The sequence below is a fragment of the Hippoglossus stenolepis genome, chromosome 3 (assembly GCF_022539355.2).
Source record: "Hippoglossus stenolepis isolate QCI-W04-F060 chromosome 3, HSTE1.2, whole genome shotgun sequence".
In the NCBI taxonomy this organism is placed as follows: domain Eukaryota; kingdom Metazoa; phylum Chordata; class Actinopteri; order Pleuronectiformes; family Pleuronectidae; genus Hippoglossus; species Hippoglossus stenolepis.
The window spans coordinates 5295247-5315817 of NC_061485.1; the positions used below are offsets into that span (position 1 = coordinate 5295247).

Here is a 20571-nt window from a genome sequence, read left to right on the forward strand (position 1 = left end):
CGGTTTCAGCTAGATGAACCATCAGGAAGTTATTTCGTTATTGATGTTAATTAGCGGTGAACAGTTAATAACATCTTCTCTACACATTAACTTCTCTAGACTTTATTTCTTTATTTTTTTAAATACATGATGTTTTATTTAATTTCCCTCTGGTTCTAATGACACCACACCGGAACGTTTCAGCGGCTGCGGGAACAAGCACGGAAGGGAAAGTCGACGGGAACAGCCCCGGACCGAGTTGACGGTAACACCCGCTGGACACATGTGAGGTAAACATTTGATTATTTTTTTGTCTGTCGATAATATTTGTTGATATTAGTTCGTGACGACACAGTCCGCTCCGCTATGAGCACGTGAAGTTCCAGGTGTTGTGGCGGTGGTGTGAAGTCTCCCCCTGGTGAAGTCAGCATGCTGGGATCTGCCTCATTCAGCTCCATGGTTCTTCTGGAGGCTGCAGGAGTTGATCTGTGTTATACTGAGAGGCTCACTTCACCTTTATCGAGATAACTATCAGGAACAACTAAAAGTGGCTAAAGAGTTTCCTTTCAACATGATCCCTGGAATAGTTCATCAATCAACTTAATTGATTTAAGTCACAAAACATTTCTACATGGCCTAGCTTTGAGTTTATTAGAAACCGGGTCTATGTGTGTCTGCTGTTTTGAAACTGAACTTGGAGTTTGTGTGTCCCTAAGTATTTCTATGTTTCTTTTGGAAAAACATATGCACACTCTGTTTGAATATCAATGGTTAAGACAGGATGTGAACTTCAACACGACTTAGGTTAGTTTACATGGAAACTTGTCTGCAGCTTTACCACGGGCAGAAATAAAAGTATCGTCGGCAAACATTAGGACAACACATTTTCCAAAAACAGAAGGCAGATCATTAATGTACATACTGAACCAGATTGGGCCAAATGGAGAGCCCTGGGGGATACCACTTGAATCAAGCAAGGGGGTGCGATTTATAATTATCGATTTTGGTTATATGGGTACGTGATGAGGAGTAACTAATAGAGGTGCAGCAGGACCAGGCTGATCCAGTGCTGCTGCAGCGTTGTGCACAGCACAGAATTCAAACTGACAATTAATGAATTATTTAACATTGTGATTGTACATTTCTAGTTGATTAACTTACCACTGATTGATCAAACCTAACTCGGACTTCAAAGAGTTAACCCTTATGGTTCATCAAACCCTGCTCCCATCTACTGCTTGATTAAGGGATGGAATGATGGTAGGTGGCTGATGCTGGTGTTTACTGTTGTGCAGTGACCGCGTCGTCGTGGATACGGAGCAATGCAGCGGCTGTACATCGGTGGGTTGAGCCACACAATCACTCAGAAGGATCTGAAGGATCGGTTTGGGAAGTTTGGAGACGTGCAGGATGTTGAGCTACGGACCAGGAGAGACGATGATGGTGAGAAATTCACTGGGCACTGAAATTCACCGCTATTTAATCTGTTAATATAAATTATAAGATCCTAAACTCAGTTCAGATAACTACACAATTCATTCCAGTTATTATGTATGGTATAACAGGAGATTTGTTTGTTGGATAGCATGTTATCTGTAGTTGAGAAGCACCTGCTCAACAGCAATTTTATTAAAGCACGAAATTAAATTCACATCATAGTTTTAAGTTATTTGAATTTTAAATCTTAGGCATCAAAACTCACTGTTCAATCAAACTCAGTGTTGATTGTTTGATTAAAATCCAACTGCTGCATGTGTCCTGACTGATGTTGTTCTCCTGCAGGAGTTCCTTACAAAACCTTCAGCTACATGAACATCAACATTTCAGAAGCTGACCTGAAGAGATGTGAGTGAATAACAGAACCTCAAAGATCAGTTTCCCTTGTTTCTCCTGAGTATCAGTATCTTGAAACAAAATTAAATCATGCGTAATACTCTAGAAAATACTCAAACACAATGATTTGTGTTGGAAACAACAGAAATGTTGACATTCCTTTGTTTGTTGAAGTAAATGTGGTTTTGTGTTGTTAAGAACATCAGAGCTTGGGTCAGCACATCAGTATGTGATCAGTGTGTTTCCTCCTCAGGTCTGACGGTGCTGAACAAATCCAAATGGAAAGGAGGAACTCTGCAGATTGAAAATGCCAAGGAGAGTGTCCTGCACAGGTAAAGCCAGGTCCATCTCACCATGAAAGTCTTTGGACTTGACTATGAGCCGAGAGGAAGATGAAATAAACCAATCTGCTAATTATTACTTATTGATCAATCTATAAATTTAGCTGTTAAGAGTCCGAGGTTTGTCAATAATTTTAAATGTCTGTCATAGCTCCTCAGCCTCCAACAGGAAATCTTCAAATGTTTGGATTTGTCCAAAAGTTATTCAGTTTATAGCGAAATCAAACAGAGTTAATCCTCAAATTAGAGAAGCTGTAGACAGAGTGGTTGAGATTTAGAACTTTTGTGTTTCAGACTGACTCAGGAGCGTCAGGAGGCGGAGGAGCAGCGCCTCCAGCCGCCTGCACCTGAAGACAAGAGGCAGAAGCTGCTCGACTCCCTGAGCAAAGCCGGCGTGGACAACTTCCACATGAACGCTGCAGTGCCGGGGACCGAAGTCCCGGGACACAAGGTCAGGTCATCAACCGCTTCCTGTTTCTATCAGGACCCCAGGGAGAGAGAGAGACTATAAGACAGGACATCTATAGTGTAGCTGAGAAAGAATATATATAAATAAATCTTTTATAACACATTTTGTCCGCTGTATCCTATGAGTCGATGTCATTGATGTCTGGTCTGGCTCAGGTTAAACCCTTTAAAAAAACAAATGCATACAGAGATTGAATGCCATATAACTTTTATCATCTAGTTTGACAGTCAGAACTGAAAACGAACACAAATATATAAATCTAGGAATACACAACAATTAGGTTGGTTCTCTTTCTGTCTGTCGTGGGGCTGTATTATATCTTTTTTTTTTGTGTTAAATTACGACTTTATCCTCAGCCTTACCCAGGCCACTACATGTTCAAATGGTTTCAACAGTCCCCTGGTGTTGACTGTCCTCTGGCTGCTCTGCTTTCAGGACTGGGTGGTCAGTAAGTTTGGACGAGTCCTCCCCATCCTGCAGCTCAGGTGTCAGAAAGGCAGCAAAGCTCGAACCCTGAACTACGACCCGTCCAAATACAGCCACAACATCCGCAAGCTGGACCGAGGCGAAGATGACCAGCACACCCCTGTCACCCAGCTCACCTGGGAGGTACAGGGAGGGGACGATGACATCAGCAAAAAGAGGCGGGGCGAGTTCCCTCCATATGTGCCACCAAAACCCAAAAAGAGTCGGAAAAGCGTCACCAACTCCCATAATGCAGTGAGCACAACCAGGTAACAATGTGTTCTGCTACTTAGAGTCTGTCCTTGAAGTTCCACTGGTTTGGTATTTAGTTTGAAATGTTTTAGGACTTTTATGTGTCACTTGATTCATTCTTCATGATGTGTCACTCTGCTCGCATTAAATTTCTCCTTCCTGTTGTTTCCTCTCAGATTAGAGCCGACTGTTCATTCCGTCCATGTCCCCGAGCCCGAGCCCGAGCCCGAGCCTGAGCCTGAACCTGAACCTGAACCTTTCAGCAACGGATTTCCACTCCCAACCAACCAAAGACCGGCTCCGAGGAGGTTGGTACCTTTCAGTGGCTACGATGTGGATTCGGACGACGAAATCCGCATGCTGGTGGCCGATCAGAACACCTCCCATGGTGCACTGAGGCAGGAAGTGGAGGATGATAAACTGGAAGTGGTTGGATTAGACTACCTGGTGAAGTCGGGACGTTCCTGTGAGTTTTCATCTTTCTGTGTGGAGTTTGCTTGTTCTCCCGTTTCTAAGATATTTACCGGGGATTTAACCGGGGGGCTGGCCAGAAGAGTTCAGGTGTCTAGATTTCTGACACTGACCTCTCAAATATTATTTCTGTGCTGGCATGCAAGGCCACAAAAATAATAGTAATTAATTAAGAAGGAACTGTGCAAATATCAAGTGATCCAGTTTTTCTCTCTGATTCCAGGTAGGCCAGATGCCAAAGACGAGGATGACTATGATTCTGCTGACACAGATGAACTCTTTGCATCCAGGAAACCTCCTCCTGCTCCTCTTCCTCCTCCAGCTCCATCGCAGGAGAAACAGACCCAGCCCGCTGCAGAAAACCGCTCAGGGAACAACACGGATAAGAAGAAAAAGGCGAAGAAGAAAAGTAAAGCTGGAGCAGAAGAGGAGGAGAAGGAGGAGGATTCAGCAGATGCTGAAGATCACATAACTTCTGCCCCTTCTCAGAAAAAAAGCAGCAACCAGCGTAAGAAGTTGGTGGTTCTCCCTGTTGTGAAGTCCTCTTCCTCAGAGGAGGAGGAGGAGGAGGAGGAGGAGGATGATGATGATGATGATGATGATTATGAAGCCATGTTTTCTAACGTCACCCATCTGGAGATCTCCATGGCTGATCTACAGAGGCTAGCTGAAGAAGCCAAGCAGACCTCTGAGACTACAGCTCCCAGCATCCCTAGCGGCAGCCCCGAAAAAGAAACTAACCTCATATCTGGCGTCACAAAACAACCCGCACCCAAGAAAGGCACCATGCCAGAAGAGATCCTCGCCTCCATCATGCGGGGCTACTGCAGCGATGATGACAAGAAGAAGAAGAAAGGGATGCTGCCCGCCTTCCAGGGAACAAAAACATTGTACAAGGGATTAGAAACAAACGACTGCCAGAAGAGACAGAGAGAGGAGCAGCAAGCGGAGAGAACAGGAAGTGTGGTCAAAAAACACAAGCTGCACTCAGAAGCTCCTCAAGTGGACCAGAAAGCAGCTGAAAGCAAAACCAGTAAAAGTTTGAGCAAAGGAAAACACAAAAAGACAGAGAGCAGTGAGGAGGAGGAGGAGGAAGAGGAGGAGGAGGAGGTGGAGGAGGAGGATGTCGTGAAGGTTGTGAAGGTTGTGAAGGTCGTGAAGGTCGTGAAGAACAAGGCTGCTACTAAAGTTCCAAATAAATCTGCTGTTAATACTGAGAAACCGGAGACAAGTCCCTCCTCCAGCAGCGATGATGAGGAGGAAGAGGAGCAGAGGATGAAGACCAGTCGGGCTGTTCCATCAGCCAAAGCTACAGCAAAGACTTCACCTTCATCCTCCAGCTCCTCTGCTGAGGAAGACGAGGACGAACAAGAGATTGTCTCTGCCAAAGGTGTTGGGAAAACAGCAACTCCCCCTGTTCCTCACAGCGAGTCGTCGTCGTCGTCCTCCTCCTCTTCCTCCTCCTCCAGCGACGAGGAGGAAGAGAAAGTGCAGGTTCCCTCCCGGGTGACGTTAGGAGCCAAGGAGGAAGAGGAGCAGCAGAGGAAGGCCAACACGAGGAGACTCGCTGCCATCCAGCAGAGAATGAAGGAGACCGAAGAACACAAGAAGCTCATACAGGGAGCTCTCTCCAACGTGGTGAGTGTGTGTGTGTGTGTGATGTTATTAGAACAATTAGTAGAATAATAGACATGCTAAATGTTGTTTGTTCTCTTTGACTATTTGACAATGATAAACTGGTTAATTAAAGTAAGAAAATGATTCACCTTGGAAACAGATTGATTTATTTGAAGAAGAAAAAAACTATTGAATGTGGACTAGTATGATGTATTAAACAATTCTGATTGGTCGGCTCTCGTGTGTGAGGAGCTCAGTCTAATCAGAGAATTCTGTGGGTGCACTGCTTACACATCTTTAAATCATCTGCAATTGGGGGCTGAGGAAAACAAGCTTTACATTTATGTGGAAGACCTGTAAACAATCAATTTAATATTTTCACATTACCTTATTCTCCATCAGGATACTCCAAAACCAGGAGCAGGAAAACATATTGTCTTTGGCTCTGATGATGAGGAGGATGATAGTGATGAAGATGTGCAGCAGACAACCTCAGATGTCACAATGTCAAAAAAGAAGACCCTGTTCAAGGACAGCCAATCAGAATCAGAGGACGAGACCACGGATGATGAGGCATCAGCCAATGAGAAGAACCAAACAAAACAGAAGGTGAGAGAACCAGCTCAGATGATGTTTAGTTCAAATGTACCTGTGAATTTATTTCAATCAATTATTTATTCATCATTTATCACCTAATACAAACATTTAGTCTGAAATAGCCTGAAAATTGTGGCAACCTCATAGTTTCTCGTGTGTGTGTGTGTGTGTGTGTGTGTGTGTGTGTGTATTTAGGTGCGTCTGAAGCAGTCAGGCCCTCAGCTGTTTGGCGGCAGTGATGATGATGAAGAGGGTGGTGATGAAGAGCAGGATGGCAGCAGGTTTGACGTCAGACCTGAGTTTGAAGGTCGAGCCGGTCAGAAGGTGAGAAGACAAGTTCACATGATGCTGCGCTGTATGTTCCCTTTTACAGGCTCTCTTATTCTTTTATAATTTAATATCTATGTATCCTGTTCATAGTCCAGACACATCATCTCCTCAGGAGAACAGACAGGGCTCAGATATTTTGTAAAACTGAATGAAATTAGATGTGTAAATAAAGAGAAAAGAAAATCGCCAAAGATCACCATATAGAGATTTATCCTCTGGAGAAAATAAATATCTGATCCAGACTTCAAAGCAATCCAAACATTATTACAAGATAATGTAAAGAATATGATTCTGATGTTGGTTTGTCGCTTGTTTGTGTGTGTGTCCAGCTGATGAAGCTACAGTCTCACTTCGGGGCAGACGAGCGATTCCGAATGGATTCTCGCTTCCTGGATGAAGATGAGCGCAAAGACGAAGAGCCAGGTGAGGGTATATGTCCGGTGGTGGTGCAAATTATAGAAACATATGAGTCCAGTTATCTGTTGCCTTTTCTATTGTTTATAACTCCTTCCACTAATATGAAACCTGTCAGCATCTATTATACTATTTATTTACATAAATAAAGTGACTGTTTATGATTCAGAGAGGAAGATGACCGAGGATGATGGGGCTCTGGAGGAGGAGAGGAAGAAGAACCTGTCCATCATGCAGAGCGTCCTCGGCAGCAGCCAACAAACCTGCAGCAGCAAGACTGCCGGCAAAGCCAAGACCTTCAGGTCTGACACACACACACACACACACACACAGTGTCTGGTCCCACCACCACTTCTGAACTGGCACTTTGTGTTCCATCAGGTTACGTTCAATAGATGAATGAATAAATTAAAATGTGTGTTTGCAGAGACGTGTCAGCGCTGCACTACGACCCCAGCAGAGAGGAACATGCTGCGTTTGAGACCAAACCAGATGAAAACAAAGAGAGGTACGAACATGGAAACTATGAATTATGATTATTAAGATGTATTGGATTGGTATAGCACCAATGCTAATTCCATTAATAAAGACTTTATTTGGATACATTTGTCAAAAAAAAAAAAATTTTATATATTTGTGGTAGTACTTGCAGTTCTGACTTTCAGTTAAGTCAATTTAATCCATATGATGAAATGTCAAAAAAGTGAAGGTGTTAGAATTCTTTGCAAGCTACTTTAGAGAACAGGATGGGACCCAGGATTGAGCCTTGTGGCACACCACATATCAATGTGCAAAGAGTTATATCTCAATGTATTGTTGCTGCAGTTCAGTTGAAAGTCCTCGTATAGAAAACCACCAAAGTACTCATTCAATTAGAATGTACACTCAACTGCATCATGTTGAGTAAGACTGTCTTTTGATCTGCTGTCTCCACAGCAAGTCGGCCAGGAGGAAGAAGAGGGAAGAGGCTCAGAAGCTTCCGGAGGTTTCTAAAGACATTTATTATGACGTGTCTGGAGACCTGAAGGCCGTGTTTGGTTCGACAAAGGATGACATCACTGAAGAAGAAGAAGTAGAAGAAGATGAAGAAGAAGAAGAAGAAGAAGAAGAGAAGACAACCTGGGACCAAGAAGAGGTAGAGGAAAAAAGAGGGAAAGAAGAGGAGCCGACTCCGGTGACGTCTCTCGTCTCTGCTGATGTAGAAAAAGAGGAGTCTGGATTTAAATTCTCCTTCTTTGGAGACGATGCAGAAACAGAAATTAAAGAGACGGGTAAGTTGAATCTCAAATATTTACCTCAGACTGTCTTAGAGGAAATATTTGTTTTACGAAAACCTTGTAATCTGTCACTCTCTAACCAGCAGAGTACAAGGTGGAGATTATCGAAGCTCCAAAGGTGTCATGGCAACAAGACCCACGTTTCCGAGACAGCAGCTCAGAGGAGGAAGATGAGGATCAGGAGGAAGTTGAGGAGCAGATCATTGCTACACCTAAAACCACAGAGTGAGAATAATTGAGAACAAATCCTGTCAAATTCCCTGCACACAAGTTCCATACTTTATTACAGAACAGCAGATCGACTCTATAATTCATGTTTGTTCAAATCGAGCCTCGTCTGAATGTGTTTGTGTTGCTGTCAACAGAGCAGAGACTCCTGCAAAGACCGGTCTCCTCTTCTTCTTCTACCCTGAGGACAGCAGATTGGCAGGTGAGGGGGACAATTCAAATACAGATGGTTTATTATTCAAGCTCCATCAGGGACCTCTGCACTTTATACTGTGTATACTTTATTACTCTAGATTTGATCATATAGAGTTCTTGAAGCAAAGTGTTTTTAAAAAGTGTTTTTTCTTTAATTCAGCAGCAGGTTAAATTTTCGTGTATATGTAAAATGTTTCTTTGAGAACAATATGACTTCCTGAAATGTTATGTTGATGTCTCACCCCTCCTCTCCACCTCCATCAGAGGGCCCGAGGTTATTCTGTCGTCCCTCTCAGCTGGAGGAGCAGATAGAGCAGTGGGAAGAGCGGAGGACCACACTCCGACAGGTACACATCAGTTTAATAATATAACTTCAACATTGAAGCAGTACTTCCACAAAACAGATTTTGTTATTAACAGAAGCCAGAATTATTGTAGACTAAACTTGCAAACAACCTGAATTTGTGATATCTACATTATTATGTCCGCAGGAGTATCGCAAGAAACACAAGGACGCCCGCAGAAAGCTGAAGGTCTCCCTGAAAAGCTGAGGATGATGGGAAGTCTGTTTCACTTTGAATACCCTCGTCTGGACGTTACAGTTAGCAGATTTATTTCCTCTCGTTTGATTTGTTGTCATAGACTGATTTTAACAGTCAACAGGAGAGAGAACAAACAGCAGCTGAAGACGCAGACTTGAAGCAAAACATCAAGATCATCAGAATATAAAATGTGTTTTTTTTATTCTATTAAATCCTCAGAGATCTTTTGTAATCAGAGCCTCCTGTTGTTCTTGTTAGTTTCCTGAATGACAGGCAGCAGCAGAAACAGAGGATCTAACGAATAGAGATTGAATTTAATAATAAAATGAATATCAAAAGGTCGGACAACATTTCTGCATCATTTTATCTTTGACTCTTGTCTCAGGATTCAGGGTGGAAGTTATTTTTTGGCCTATAATCAATTTATTCTCAGTTTGATCCTCCAAACATCTCACGTCTCGTATCTCTGGGCCTGAAACTGAAGGATGTCATTAGATTGTTGTGATTGGATGGTGACTCATTTGGGTTTTTGCATCATCACAGTAGTTTTGATGAGATGATTCAGTGTCACTTTGTGGTTTAAAATAAAGTGAAATGATATTTTGTATATTTGGAAATAAAGCTTTGTGTTTGTGAGAATACACTCGGGTGTCCCGTTAATTAGATCCACCTCAATGAGTCTAAATACAATAAATCATCATAAATCATCAAGATTATAATGTTCAGTTTCAAGGAGGTGTAGGTTCAACTTTGTTCATTTTGGAGGCAGCAGTTTGACCATTAATCGACGAATCATCGCAGCTCTGGTCTGTCCTCATCAAACTGGTTGGGAAATGTTATAAACTTATTTCTGTATAACTAAATACGAATGACAGATTATTTGTTTATATAAAGTCTTGTTTTACTGCATCAATGATGTTTTCCTCTGTAGTGAATCATACAGTATAATCAACAGTAGAGTCCACACATTTACTTTTGATGTCACTGATCATTTATAACTACTTGTTGTTTGTTAACAATTTAACTAGTTACCAAAATATGGTATCTGTAAGTGTAAAAACATTTTAGATGATATCTGGGTGAAGTAGAGGACTCAGGTCTGAGGTGTCCACTCTGCTCAGTGACCTTCTAGCTTGTGTGATGTTTTACTCTTTTACTACTTGAGGTTAATTGGGAAGATGATGTGAAAAAGTCAGAGTAAAACATTTCGTGCTCAGTTTTCTAATAAATATCGTGACGTTATCTTGTGTAAGGAAAATGTACATTTATTTACATTAAAAAGAGAATTAGAAATGCTCTGGTTTGCAATGACAATTAGCTCTTTGAGATTCTGTATTTATAGCATATATATATACTTAAATATTTATTTGTTTCATATAAAGTATTAATGGTTTCTGCCACACGTTTTTTTTAACGTTTTTATCTTTTTATTATTTTGTATTTGTAATATTTACTAAACTAAACTAGATTTAAACTTCTGAAGCATCTTTCGTGTTTAAAAGGAAAAAGTTTTCTTTCCGGTTTTGATTTATGTTGAAGTTTACAGCCGGAAGCTGAGTGTTGATGTTGATGCCGATGAAGAACACGTGAAGAGGAAGAGGATCCTCAGACTCAGAAGTTTCATCAGGACCAACACGTCCATGGAGACTCTTCATCTCAGGACCCCTGCAGCAGCTCATGTCTGAGGAAGACGCAGGAAACTCGGACCAGTTGCTTCTCGACCGTCGGTAAAGATGTTCCCTGTTTTCTTTCTGCTGCTCCTCTTTGTCCGGAGCGCGGAGCTCCGTCACCTCCACCCGGAGTCCCACCCGGGGCTGGGGGCGCAGCGGGCGGAGGGCGCAGGGACGGAGGAGTCCTCCCCGGACAGGACGTCTGCACCCCGGGTGGAGAGTTTGAGAGATGCCGACCTGAAGCGAGTCGCCCGCGGGGCTAAAGACGGGAAAAGAGACCCGCACCCCCCGAGTGGTATCGGGCAACCGCGGCGGTACGACGACCCGAGCGGCTTCTTCACCACACCGCGGACCGACCGGCGCAGCTCCGCCCCGCCGGGCAACCGGTCCTCCGGGTCCGGGCTCCTCAACCCGCTGCTCCCGGTCTCGGACGGGGCGTACTGGGCGTACGCCATCATGCTGCTGGCTCTCGTGCTGTTCGCCACGGGCATCGTGGGGAATCTCGCGCTCATGTGCATCGTTTGGCACAACTTCTACCTGAAGAGCGCGTGGAACTGCGTCCTGGCCGGAATGGCCCTCTGCGACTTCCTCGTTCTCTTCTTCTGTCTTCCGGTGGTCGTGTTCCACGAGCTCACACTCAAGAGGTTGCTAGGAGACCTGTCCTGTCGGCTGGTGCCCTACCTGGAGGTGAGAAGGTCATACAGGTGTTCTTGTTCTTCTTCTACTTGTACTTCTTCTACTTCTACTACTACTTCTACTTGTACTTCTTCTACTTCTTCTACTTCTATCATCTACGTGTTCTTCTACCTCTTCTCCTTCTTCTACTCCTTCTTACTGCTTCTTCTCCGTCTTCTTCTACTTCTTCTTTGGTCCATTGGCGAGTGGCGACCAACGTCAAGGTGCAGCTCCTCCATCCACTGGATCTGCCTCCTCTTCCCGGCTCAGTCTGCTCGGTTCATACTCGACATTTGAGAGCTGTCATGTTTCCTGAGTGACAGGTGTTCACAGGTGCTCACTTCATAGAGAGCAGGTGAAAGGTCATGGGTGGATTACTGAGGGGGCCTTGAGCCACAGTTGGAAGTGACTGTGAACAACTTTTTGAAAATCAGTCAAAATTAAACAGAAATAAAGATCCATAATGACCACAAAGAGGCTCAAAATGCCTGCACAATGATGCTAAAATTATCCATAAAGGCAACTACTTCAAGAGTATTTGCCATCGACTCCACAAAATACTCTAAACAACCCTAATGAGCTTCAAAGAATCAAAACGAATTCACAGGGATGCTAAAATTATCCATAAAATACTACTACTTACAGCAAAGTGACCCCACTGATCCACAGAATACTCAAAACAAATACGCTGCTCACAACACTTATAAAGAGGAAGAACCAAACACTCAAAACAACAGTTACAACCCTCAGAGACACAACGCGACTTCACAGAGATATTACAATGATCCATAAAAAAGCATTTGAAGTTATAGTGAGAAATGCTCATCACAGTTTCCAGATTAACTAGTCTTCATATTATTTATTCATCACACCTGCAGGACAAAACCAGAATATAGTTCATTTACAGCGATATTGAAATCAGCACTTCTCACTTCGGAGAGACTCAAACGAGAGACTGGACCAGAACTCTGATATTAATCTGCAGCTGTGAGATGGAAAAAGAAATCCAACACGTTAAAACAAACAAGTTCTTCTGATGATCAACAGCCTGGTTTCACACTGTCACTGTTGTTTTCACACCCCCCACGATGGACTCATTTTGAAGTTTAATAAACAGACGTGCCGGGTCTGTGGTGAAAGGCCTGATTGTGTCTCGATGCTCCTCACACTCTGAGTCTTTACTTAGAACAGACGAGCTGTTATGGGCACTTCACCCGTCTGTTGTGATCAGGAGGGGCCGGGGGGGGGGGGGCGACGACGACCACCGTGAAGCGACCCTTCTTCTCCAGCTCAGAGACAAACAGGGAAACACAGAAATGTAGTAAACAGCAGCTGGGCTGTTTATTTACAGCTGCAGAGTTTTCAACGAGATACAGAAAGATGCAGAATTCTGTTCAGCTGCTGAACTAGAAGACATCTGACTCAAAATGGGTAAAAAAAACTTGAGAGAGTTTATATATCACGTTTTATAACATACACATAATCAAGGTTATTTTTAAAACTCAGCAGGATGTAGTATTTCTTATTGTTTCTATTATATAGCTTAATTGATTAATCTGCCAATTATGTTTTCAATTAAGCAATTAACTGTTTGTCAATAAAATGTCAACAAATCAACTAATCGATAAATTAATTATAATGAAACAATTTGCACAACAAAAAATAACAGTTAACAAAAATCCTGCACAATGATTACTGTGCACACACATTTACAAAACATCTAAAGTTCATTGAATGCATTTAAAGAGCTGAGACCATCGGCCATCGTCCCACAACAAATTAGCCTCCGGGGACAACGGCCAATATGTTGGGCCTTTTGGTGAACCCAGTGTGTGTCCGGGCCAAGGCTCGGTCTTTTGTTCACCGTCCCACTAGTTTCCTGAGACACGAGAGTCAAACGTTTCTCCGAACTAAACACAAACCACGATACTTTTTGTAGGTGTTTTAGGTCCAGATGAGATTTTGGGCTGATCTCTACTAACGGCTTTCTCCATATGAATGACGATAAATTAAAACGCTGATAGCTGATGTGTGTGTTCCACCTCTTCTCTCCACACGGTTTACATGCGGCCAACCAACGCCGGCTCAAACGTGGTTGGTCAAACTAGAAATGGAAACCAGAAGCTTCCAGCCGCAAAAAACCATGCCCCTTAACAGCAGATTCTGTAAATCCGACCGTCAGTGTATTTCCTGTGAGACTAATTTGTAATAACAGCTTGTATTAAACAGCCTTTAACGAGCCCAGGTTGCCGGCCCCCTCTCTTCTTCTGTCGCTTCACCTATTTTCATGCTAATGAATGAATCTATTTCTTTGCTAGCGTGTTGTAAAAGGCTCTTCAGCAGTTTGAATTGAACAGTTTAAAGCGGGTCAGGCTGCCAGCTGCCACTGGGCCACTCTGTTAGTTTGTCTATTCTCATGCTAATTGGAGCTCGGTGTTAATTATCTTGAGCTGTGTTTTAACTGTTTGGAGTCATTAAGCTCTCACAGAAGGAGGACAAGTCTCTGGTTTTGGCCAAAATCAGCGGCGTTAATGTGCACGAGGCGTCAATAAACTGTCCCTGAGACCTGGTACAACATAATTACTCTGTGTTCTCTCTGTGACTCCTGGTGTTTCCTCGTAGCCGAATTCAAAAGGTTAAATAAAGCTGGGGTTTTTTTTCCAGCCAGGCTCTCACTGGTGTGATTGTGACTGATTCTCTTTCACAACAAGACTGAGGAAAGTCTCTAACTTGGGGTTCAAGCAGCAGGACGTCCTCTGTGCTCGGTGTTGATCTGTGTGACGTCTTGTTCTGCTTCATGAATCTGTACCGTGCACGACGAAAACCTGAAGAACGTCATATTGATTTATACTATATATCTAAAAACGGTAATAGGTCATATAAGCAGAGGTTATTTGAATTTTTAATGCCAGAGTTCCCACTAATAGCAAAAATATTTTAACTTCGACATTTCCATAGTTTCACTAGTGGCTTTATTCATTCTTAATAAATAATAACCTCCACCAAGTGTCATCATCTTCCGTTTATACACCATCTCTATCATTTCTCTGTCAGGTGACGTCTCTCGGTGTGGCAACGTTCAGCCTCTGCGCTCTGAGCATTGATCGGTTCCACGCTGCCACCGGCCCCGGGCCCCTGCAGTCGCCGAAAGTGGAGCCCTGCCAGTCCATCCTCTCCAAGCTGGCCGTCATCTGGGTGGGCTCCATGGTGCTGGCTGCCCCCGAGCTGCTTCTGTGGCAACTCCTCCAGGAAACTGTCAGCCTGCCAACGCTCCCCACTGACCTGCTGCAGAGCCAGCCGGCAGGCTCGCTGATGGCGGCGTTCAGAGGCCGAACAGATGCGTTCAAAGTGGATATCTGTGTTCGGGAGCCGTCTGCGGAGCTCCCAGAGGGCATCTACTCTCTGGTGCTGACGTACCACGAGGCCCGTATGTGGTGGATCTTCGGGTGCTACCTCTGTCTGCCGCTGCTCTTCACTCTGGCCTGCGACCTGGTGACCAGGCAAGTGTTGGCCCAGCGTCTGCTACAGAGACCTGAGGGCAACAAGGCGCCCGGCAGGTGCTCCTCCTCCTCCTCTTCGTCTTGCTCCTCCACAAAGAAAAAGCCGCACGTGAGGCAGCAGCGGCTGCGCTCCACTGTGATGGCGCTCACCATCTTGTACATCACATGCAACCTGCCAGAGAGCATCTGTAACATCACCCTGGCGTACATCTCCATCCCAGAGTCCGCTGTGCTCCCGGCTGTTGTTCTGCCAGCGCTCAGCTTGATCGGACAGTTCCTGTTGTTCGTGCGATGCTCTGCGACGCCGGTGTTGTTGCTGTGCCTGTGTCGATCCCTGGGCCAGGCCTTCATGGACTGCTGCTGCTGCTGCTGTGAAGAGTGCCTCCCCGACGGCAGCTCCTCTTCATCCTCTTCAGCGTCGGCCACTGCCACCTCCATCCTCTCCTCGCCCACTTCACCCTCTCCATCGTCCCTGTGTCCGTCCAGCAAAGAGGACACGATGAAGGGCCTGTTGGGGACAGAACCGGCCATCTGTGACCGGGCTAAAGACTCTTCAGCAGCTATGGGGACGCCGTGCTGAGACTGAACTGCCACACGTGGAACTTTAAAGGATCGTTTAGGTTTATTAAAACTTTGTTCTTATTTGTAGTTTGGTGCATCACGTATGTCAGCAATAACAACATGGCCGTCAGGAGATAAATAGCTGAGATCGTCACTAAAAAGAAGTCGGACATGTCAAGTGTAATAAAATGTCAGTTGATCAGATTGGAAACGAGATAAAAGTGAACTCAGATTACACTATAAGGCCAAAAGTATCATTGGTTAATGTAGAGGAACTTGAGAGGCCGACACTACTGCAGTGTAAAGACTCAAGACGATAGATGGACCAGCTAACGTAACCAAACCTGTCATTTCAGAAGTTATGTCCAAACCCAACCCGGACCTCCCAGGCTGGTGTCGGGTGTCCACTCTCTAAACCAAACCTCTTTTTGAAGACACAGCTCATTTGATCACTGATGAAACAGCAACTAGAGTGAGAAGAGTCATATTTGAGTGAAATGCTGATCTGAGTCAGATTATCTGATGAAATAAAGATAATATGGGTTATTTTCTCTCCTCTCAGACATAATGTTCTTGCTGCTGATTCATATGATGCACAAAACGACCTAAATAAAACCCAAGCTGTGATAAACTGGAATAATCTTTTAGTCTCAGTCTGTATGAACTCCTGGAGCAGAGACTAGAGTTAGATTTAAAAGGTTAGATGGATTTGATCCTGTAATTAAAGGACTCAGTAGTTTAGCAGTTTTTTTATGCTACGTTTTACATGTTGTAGTTATTAATAATTGTCTAACACTCATTCAGGATATTGGTGTTACCTGCTCTGAGCACTGTGAGAGAAACACTGGATAGTTTTTATATTTTAGAACGATGTTTAACTGAAGATGAAGACCTACTGAGACTGTGTCCATATACTCTGCTGTTTGTTTTGACTGTATTTTGCTGTGCACACGTGGCTCATGTATGATCCACTTACGTGTTTCATGTGAGTCGTACGTCGCAGCTCCAGATGTGTGAAACACATGTGGTTAAGATACTGAAATGTTTTCTGTGCCGACGGCAGCTTAAAAAACCTGGTGAGAGATCGATCATGAAGAATCATGAAAGTGTGAAGTGTTTTTTACTTTTATTATGTTTCATTGTGTGTTTCAGTAAAATTTAGATTTTCTTTTTCGTTACCTGTGTGATCATTAATGTCGTGTTTATTAACTGATACTAACTTAATGGAAGCTCTGTGATTGTTTACTTTTATTCCACAGATAACTGCAATAGAAACTTTTCCACCTTTTACAATCCAAGACATGAAGCTGTGAAAGTGCCTTTATTATTTATTATTTAAAATACAAATTTATGGGTTTATAATAATAAAAAATGTGCAGGGCCAATACAAAGAGGAGAAAACCAAAGGCTTCCTGTTGGTGGATCGTCGTATTTGATCCTAAACAGTAGTTTTAGTCAGTGAACGTGTGAAAACACCTCGTGGGGATTCGTTCTATCTGGAGACAAACAGAGAGTTGGCTGCCGTCAGCCCTGATCTCCTCTGGAAGGAATGTTTCGCTGCTGCGCTCTCGACTCCCACTGGAGGAGAAAGCTGCTGTGACGCTCCTTTTTGTCATCGTTCAATTATTGAAGGTCACAGCTTCACAATCACAGTTGGCCTTTGAGTTTCTGCAGACTGAATGAACACAGTCGCTCTGTGACCGGTTGCTGGGGGGAGCAGACAAGAATTCCTCTCTTACCCAAATATTTTCAGACCTTTCTCTGACCTTTTTCTAGATTTTGATCTGTTTAATCTAAACATTTGGGGCTTACTGTGAAAAAGTAATTCCACATAAATGTCCAGGATATTTTCTTTGTTTGATCTAAACAAAGTGTAAACGCCATAAATACATAAAATATTAACCATCAAATTATTCAATTCCCTTATGGATCGAACGTTAAGTTAAATTGAATTCTATTTAAAAACACAAAAAATACACATCCTATTGCTAAATGAATGTATCTACATTTGTATCTATATTTTACAAACATCTCTGTAGAATAATTCATGTTTTCTAAGGCAAGACTTTTTACATTTCTTTATATTTTTTTTAAATACAGTGACATTTGTCATATATATCCCAAATATCTGCAGTTGTATATAAACTCCTGTACATTTAGAAATGAAAACCCTTTTACATCGACCACGACATCTACAGCTGCTCGATTAGAAAACAAACTGAAATCAAGAGAAAGTGATGAAAGCGACAAATTTAACGACATTTCATTTTAATCAACACAGACCAATCACTGACTGGATAACATTCGTCCACAGTAAAACCCACTCTCTGTGTTATACAGACATATGTATGGCGCCATAATTTGTTTTTATTAGAAGTCTATATGATGATCTTTGGGGCCCAAGATCCATACATTTAGATTTTTTAAAACAGATTCTTATGCTTCACAGTAATGTGTAAAAGTTTGAGGCACTTTCAATGTTGTTGTCGTACCATCAGGGAGACGTCTGATTGGTCCAAAACTCATTCAGAACCACAATCAGAAATACTGTATATATATATCCGGAGGGAAATCGTGTTTGAGTCATAGAGAATCACAGAATCTTCAGAGACAAGATCAGAACACAACAGATGGTTTGACCTCAGAGGCCTGAACATGAAGGAGTCAGTCTGAGATCACGTAGGAGGCTGACGACAGAATCTACAGACGAACTGTGACGACAACAATTGTGCAAGACTCTAAATTGACCATATAGGTGTGTGATGGTTGTGTGTCGCTACGATGGCGACCTGGTGCCTGAGGTCAGCTCGGCTTTGTACAAATTCTGTGACACAAATATTAGTCTGTCTTGATTTCCGTGCAATTCAACGTACAATATCTGCTCTGACACTAAGAAACGAGAGCCCGGTCTAGTTCCTGGATTCTGCAACTCAAGAAATACCCCAAATACTAATAATTAGATCCAGAGACATTTAATCCAATAAAATCTCAGGAGGCAGAAGAAGATTTGAGCTGTTGAAGTGTATTAAGGTTCTGAAAAGTAAGAAGAAGTTTGAAGGAACATAGATGAGATGCTGCTTCAGACACTCTGTGGGTTTAATACCATCGTTTCGCCTGCGGACACCTGGAGACCCTTCACACACGTCAGCGCTCCCTAACTTACATTTCCAGGCCCGGGGCAGTAAGAGGAGTCTCGGCCCCTTTGAGCAGAAATATTTGTCCTCCCACGTCGTTGTGCCTGGGCAAAGAGGAGGAGGAGGAGGGGAAGCTTCAATAAGGCCGGCATTGTTCAGACGTCCCCCCTCTCTGGCTCGGAGGGAGAGACACTTGAACAAAGCTGCATATCAATTGCCATCCACCAAGGGAGTTGCTAAGCTACACGACTCCCACCGACTCCCACCGACTCCCACCGACTCCCACCAGCTGCCCCAGAGCAGGGAGGAGAAAGAGGGCCGAGATGCAGGGGAGGAGAAACCACTGTGGTCCGTCCCGATAAGCCCAAACCCAAACTCCTCTCTTCTCGGTTGCCCTGACAACCAGCGGTGGCACGTCCGCCTCAAGTTTGAGCAACATGGTCTAAAACCAACAAGGTCCTGGGTTTGAACCCGACTGAGGCCTGTGTGTGTGTGTGTGTGTGTGTGTGTGTGTGTGTGGAGGCTGCATGTTCCTGCTGATGTGGTCGGGTGGGGTCCGGTAATTTCCATCACAAACTTCACCTGCAGATTCCCAGTAGTAATCTGATTACTTATATCAGTTTATTAGTATGAGAACATCAATGCAAAGGTTGATCATACAGTGCACTATATTCTGAGTATTCCTTTATATTTGAAAGTCTGGATTCTGAGGGAAAGTAACTCTGTTTGCTCGGGATGTGAATTGATTTCTAACGGGACATGCAGAGAAAATGTTGTTTTTCAGAGAAGCCGATACAAAGAAATCGAATTCTCTTTGTTTGCTGTTTGATTTCAGATCATTTAACGACATAATCAACATGAAGCAGCTGTAAATTAACTGACTGCTTTCTACTGACTCACATATTGCTCAGTGAGATGATCATTCGTTTAGTAAAGCATGTGTTTAATAACATAACTTTTTATTTGACTTATTTTTAAGTTTAACCAACACTTTACCTCCTTTGCTACATTATTTATAGGTGAGAAAATGATATAACTGAACAACTTTGTTATCTTTGCAGAGGAGGTTATGTTAGGTTAAGGATTTTAATGTGGATCCGGGTCAGAGGTCGGATTCAGGAAGTTTTTATCACTTTCTTTAACATTGTGAGCGTTTTTCAACATTGTCCTTGATTTATCAGAGAATCCTTCATTTATCTTAATGAAGACATGTTTAGGGGACTGATATCTTTGATGGAATTTGGTGCAGATCCAATTAAAAATCCAGAGGTAGTGAACTTACATGTGGTTTCTCAACGGGACTGTTGGGCCTTGAGGGAGGAACCCGAGCCCTGAGTGACGTTCTAGTTCGTCTGTGTGGTTCCACAGCTCTGCTCCACATGATCACAGTGTAATACAGAGAATGTGGTGGTTAAAAGATAAAAAATACTGGACCTGGTCTGTGAACACATTATCAATATCAAATAATATCAGTTCTTTCTTTTCAGAACTAACATACAAAGTATGATTGTATTTGGACGAGCGGGCTCAGTTCTGTGTCAGTAGTTTTATGAACCTCGTCCAGTCTCAGCAGGCTCAGGAAACACACAACACAATGTGTGTCTCCAGCGACCATTACCACGACGACAGCCCAGTGCTAATCAGCCACGCTAACACAGTCCGGTCCTCAGATGTTGACTTGAAGCAGAGCCAGCACGAGGCATCAGCTCCCTCACGGGTTGCTTAGGACCCCTGACTCATCCAGACTTTCTGAACAAAATGAAGGATCAGCAAATAAAATCATTCTGCGTTTTTACAGATTAACTGTTGAATTAATTCAAACTTGCTTTATATCAAACAACAAAACTTTAAAATGCTTCTTACACGTTAATCCATCAATAATTAACTTAGTTAATAACAGTAAGACATCATTACAGCCGCCTCAGTCCTGTTCGTTTAGCTCAGTCCGTCCTCCTCTGTCTCTGTCTCATGTCTCTCACCAGACATCCTCTGATCTTCATCTGCCAGAACTGTCCCTCATC

General features: G+C 43.3%; 2 protein-coding genes across 4 annotated transcripts; both read left to right on the top strand.

The window, feature by feature from the left end:
* Positions 1-170: 170 nt before the first annotated feature.
* nol8 (nucleolar protein 8) lies at positions 171-9649 on the top strand. Of its 3 annotated transcripts, none has more exons than XM_047339387.1 (19): positions 171-269; positions 1275-1422; positions 1762-1824; positions 2066-2144; positions 2448-2604; positions 3058-3356; positions 3516-3805; positions 4034-4920; positions 4954-5448; positions 5830-6036; positions 6220-6348; positions 6684-6777; positions 6938-7070; positions 7196-7276; positions 7705-8039; positions 8129-8270; positions 8411-8475; positions 8733-8815; positions 8960-9649. In XM_047339387.1, exons 2-19 carry the CDS (start codon positions 1302-1304, stop codon positions 9017-9019), a joined length of 3720 nt encoding a protein of 1239 aa, XP_047195343.1. In that variant the 5' UTR covers positions 171-269; positions 1275-1301; the 3' UTR covers positions 9020-9649. The 3 variants fall into 3 exon arrangements, with proteins under 3 accessions (XP_047195343.1, XP_047195344.1, XP_047195345.1); XM_047339388.1 differs by having other exon boundaries at positions 8132-8270; XM_047339389.1 differs by having other exon boundaries at positions 4963-5448.
* Positions 9650-10560: 911 nt separating this feature from the next.
* Positions 10561-16584, top strand: gpr37l1a (G protein-coupled receptor 37 like 1a). Its single transcript, XM_035153339.2, has 2 exons — positions 10561-11367; positions 14410-16584. The coding sequence occupies exons 1-2, from the start codon at positions 10744-10746 to the stop codon at positions 15433-15435; spliced, it is 1650 nt and encodes a 549-aa protein (XP_035009230.1). The 5' UTR covers positions 10561-10743; the 3' UTR covers positions 15436-16584.
* The last annotated feature ends 3987 nt before the right edge of the window (positions 16585-20571 follow it).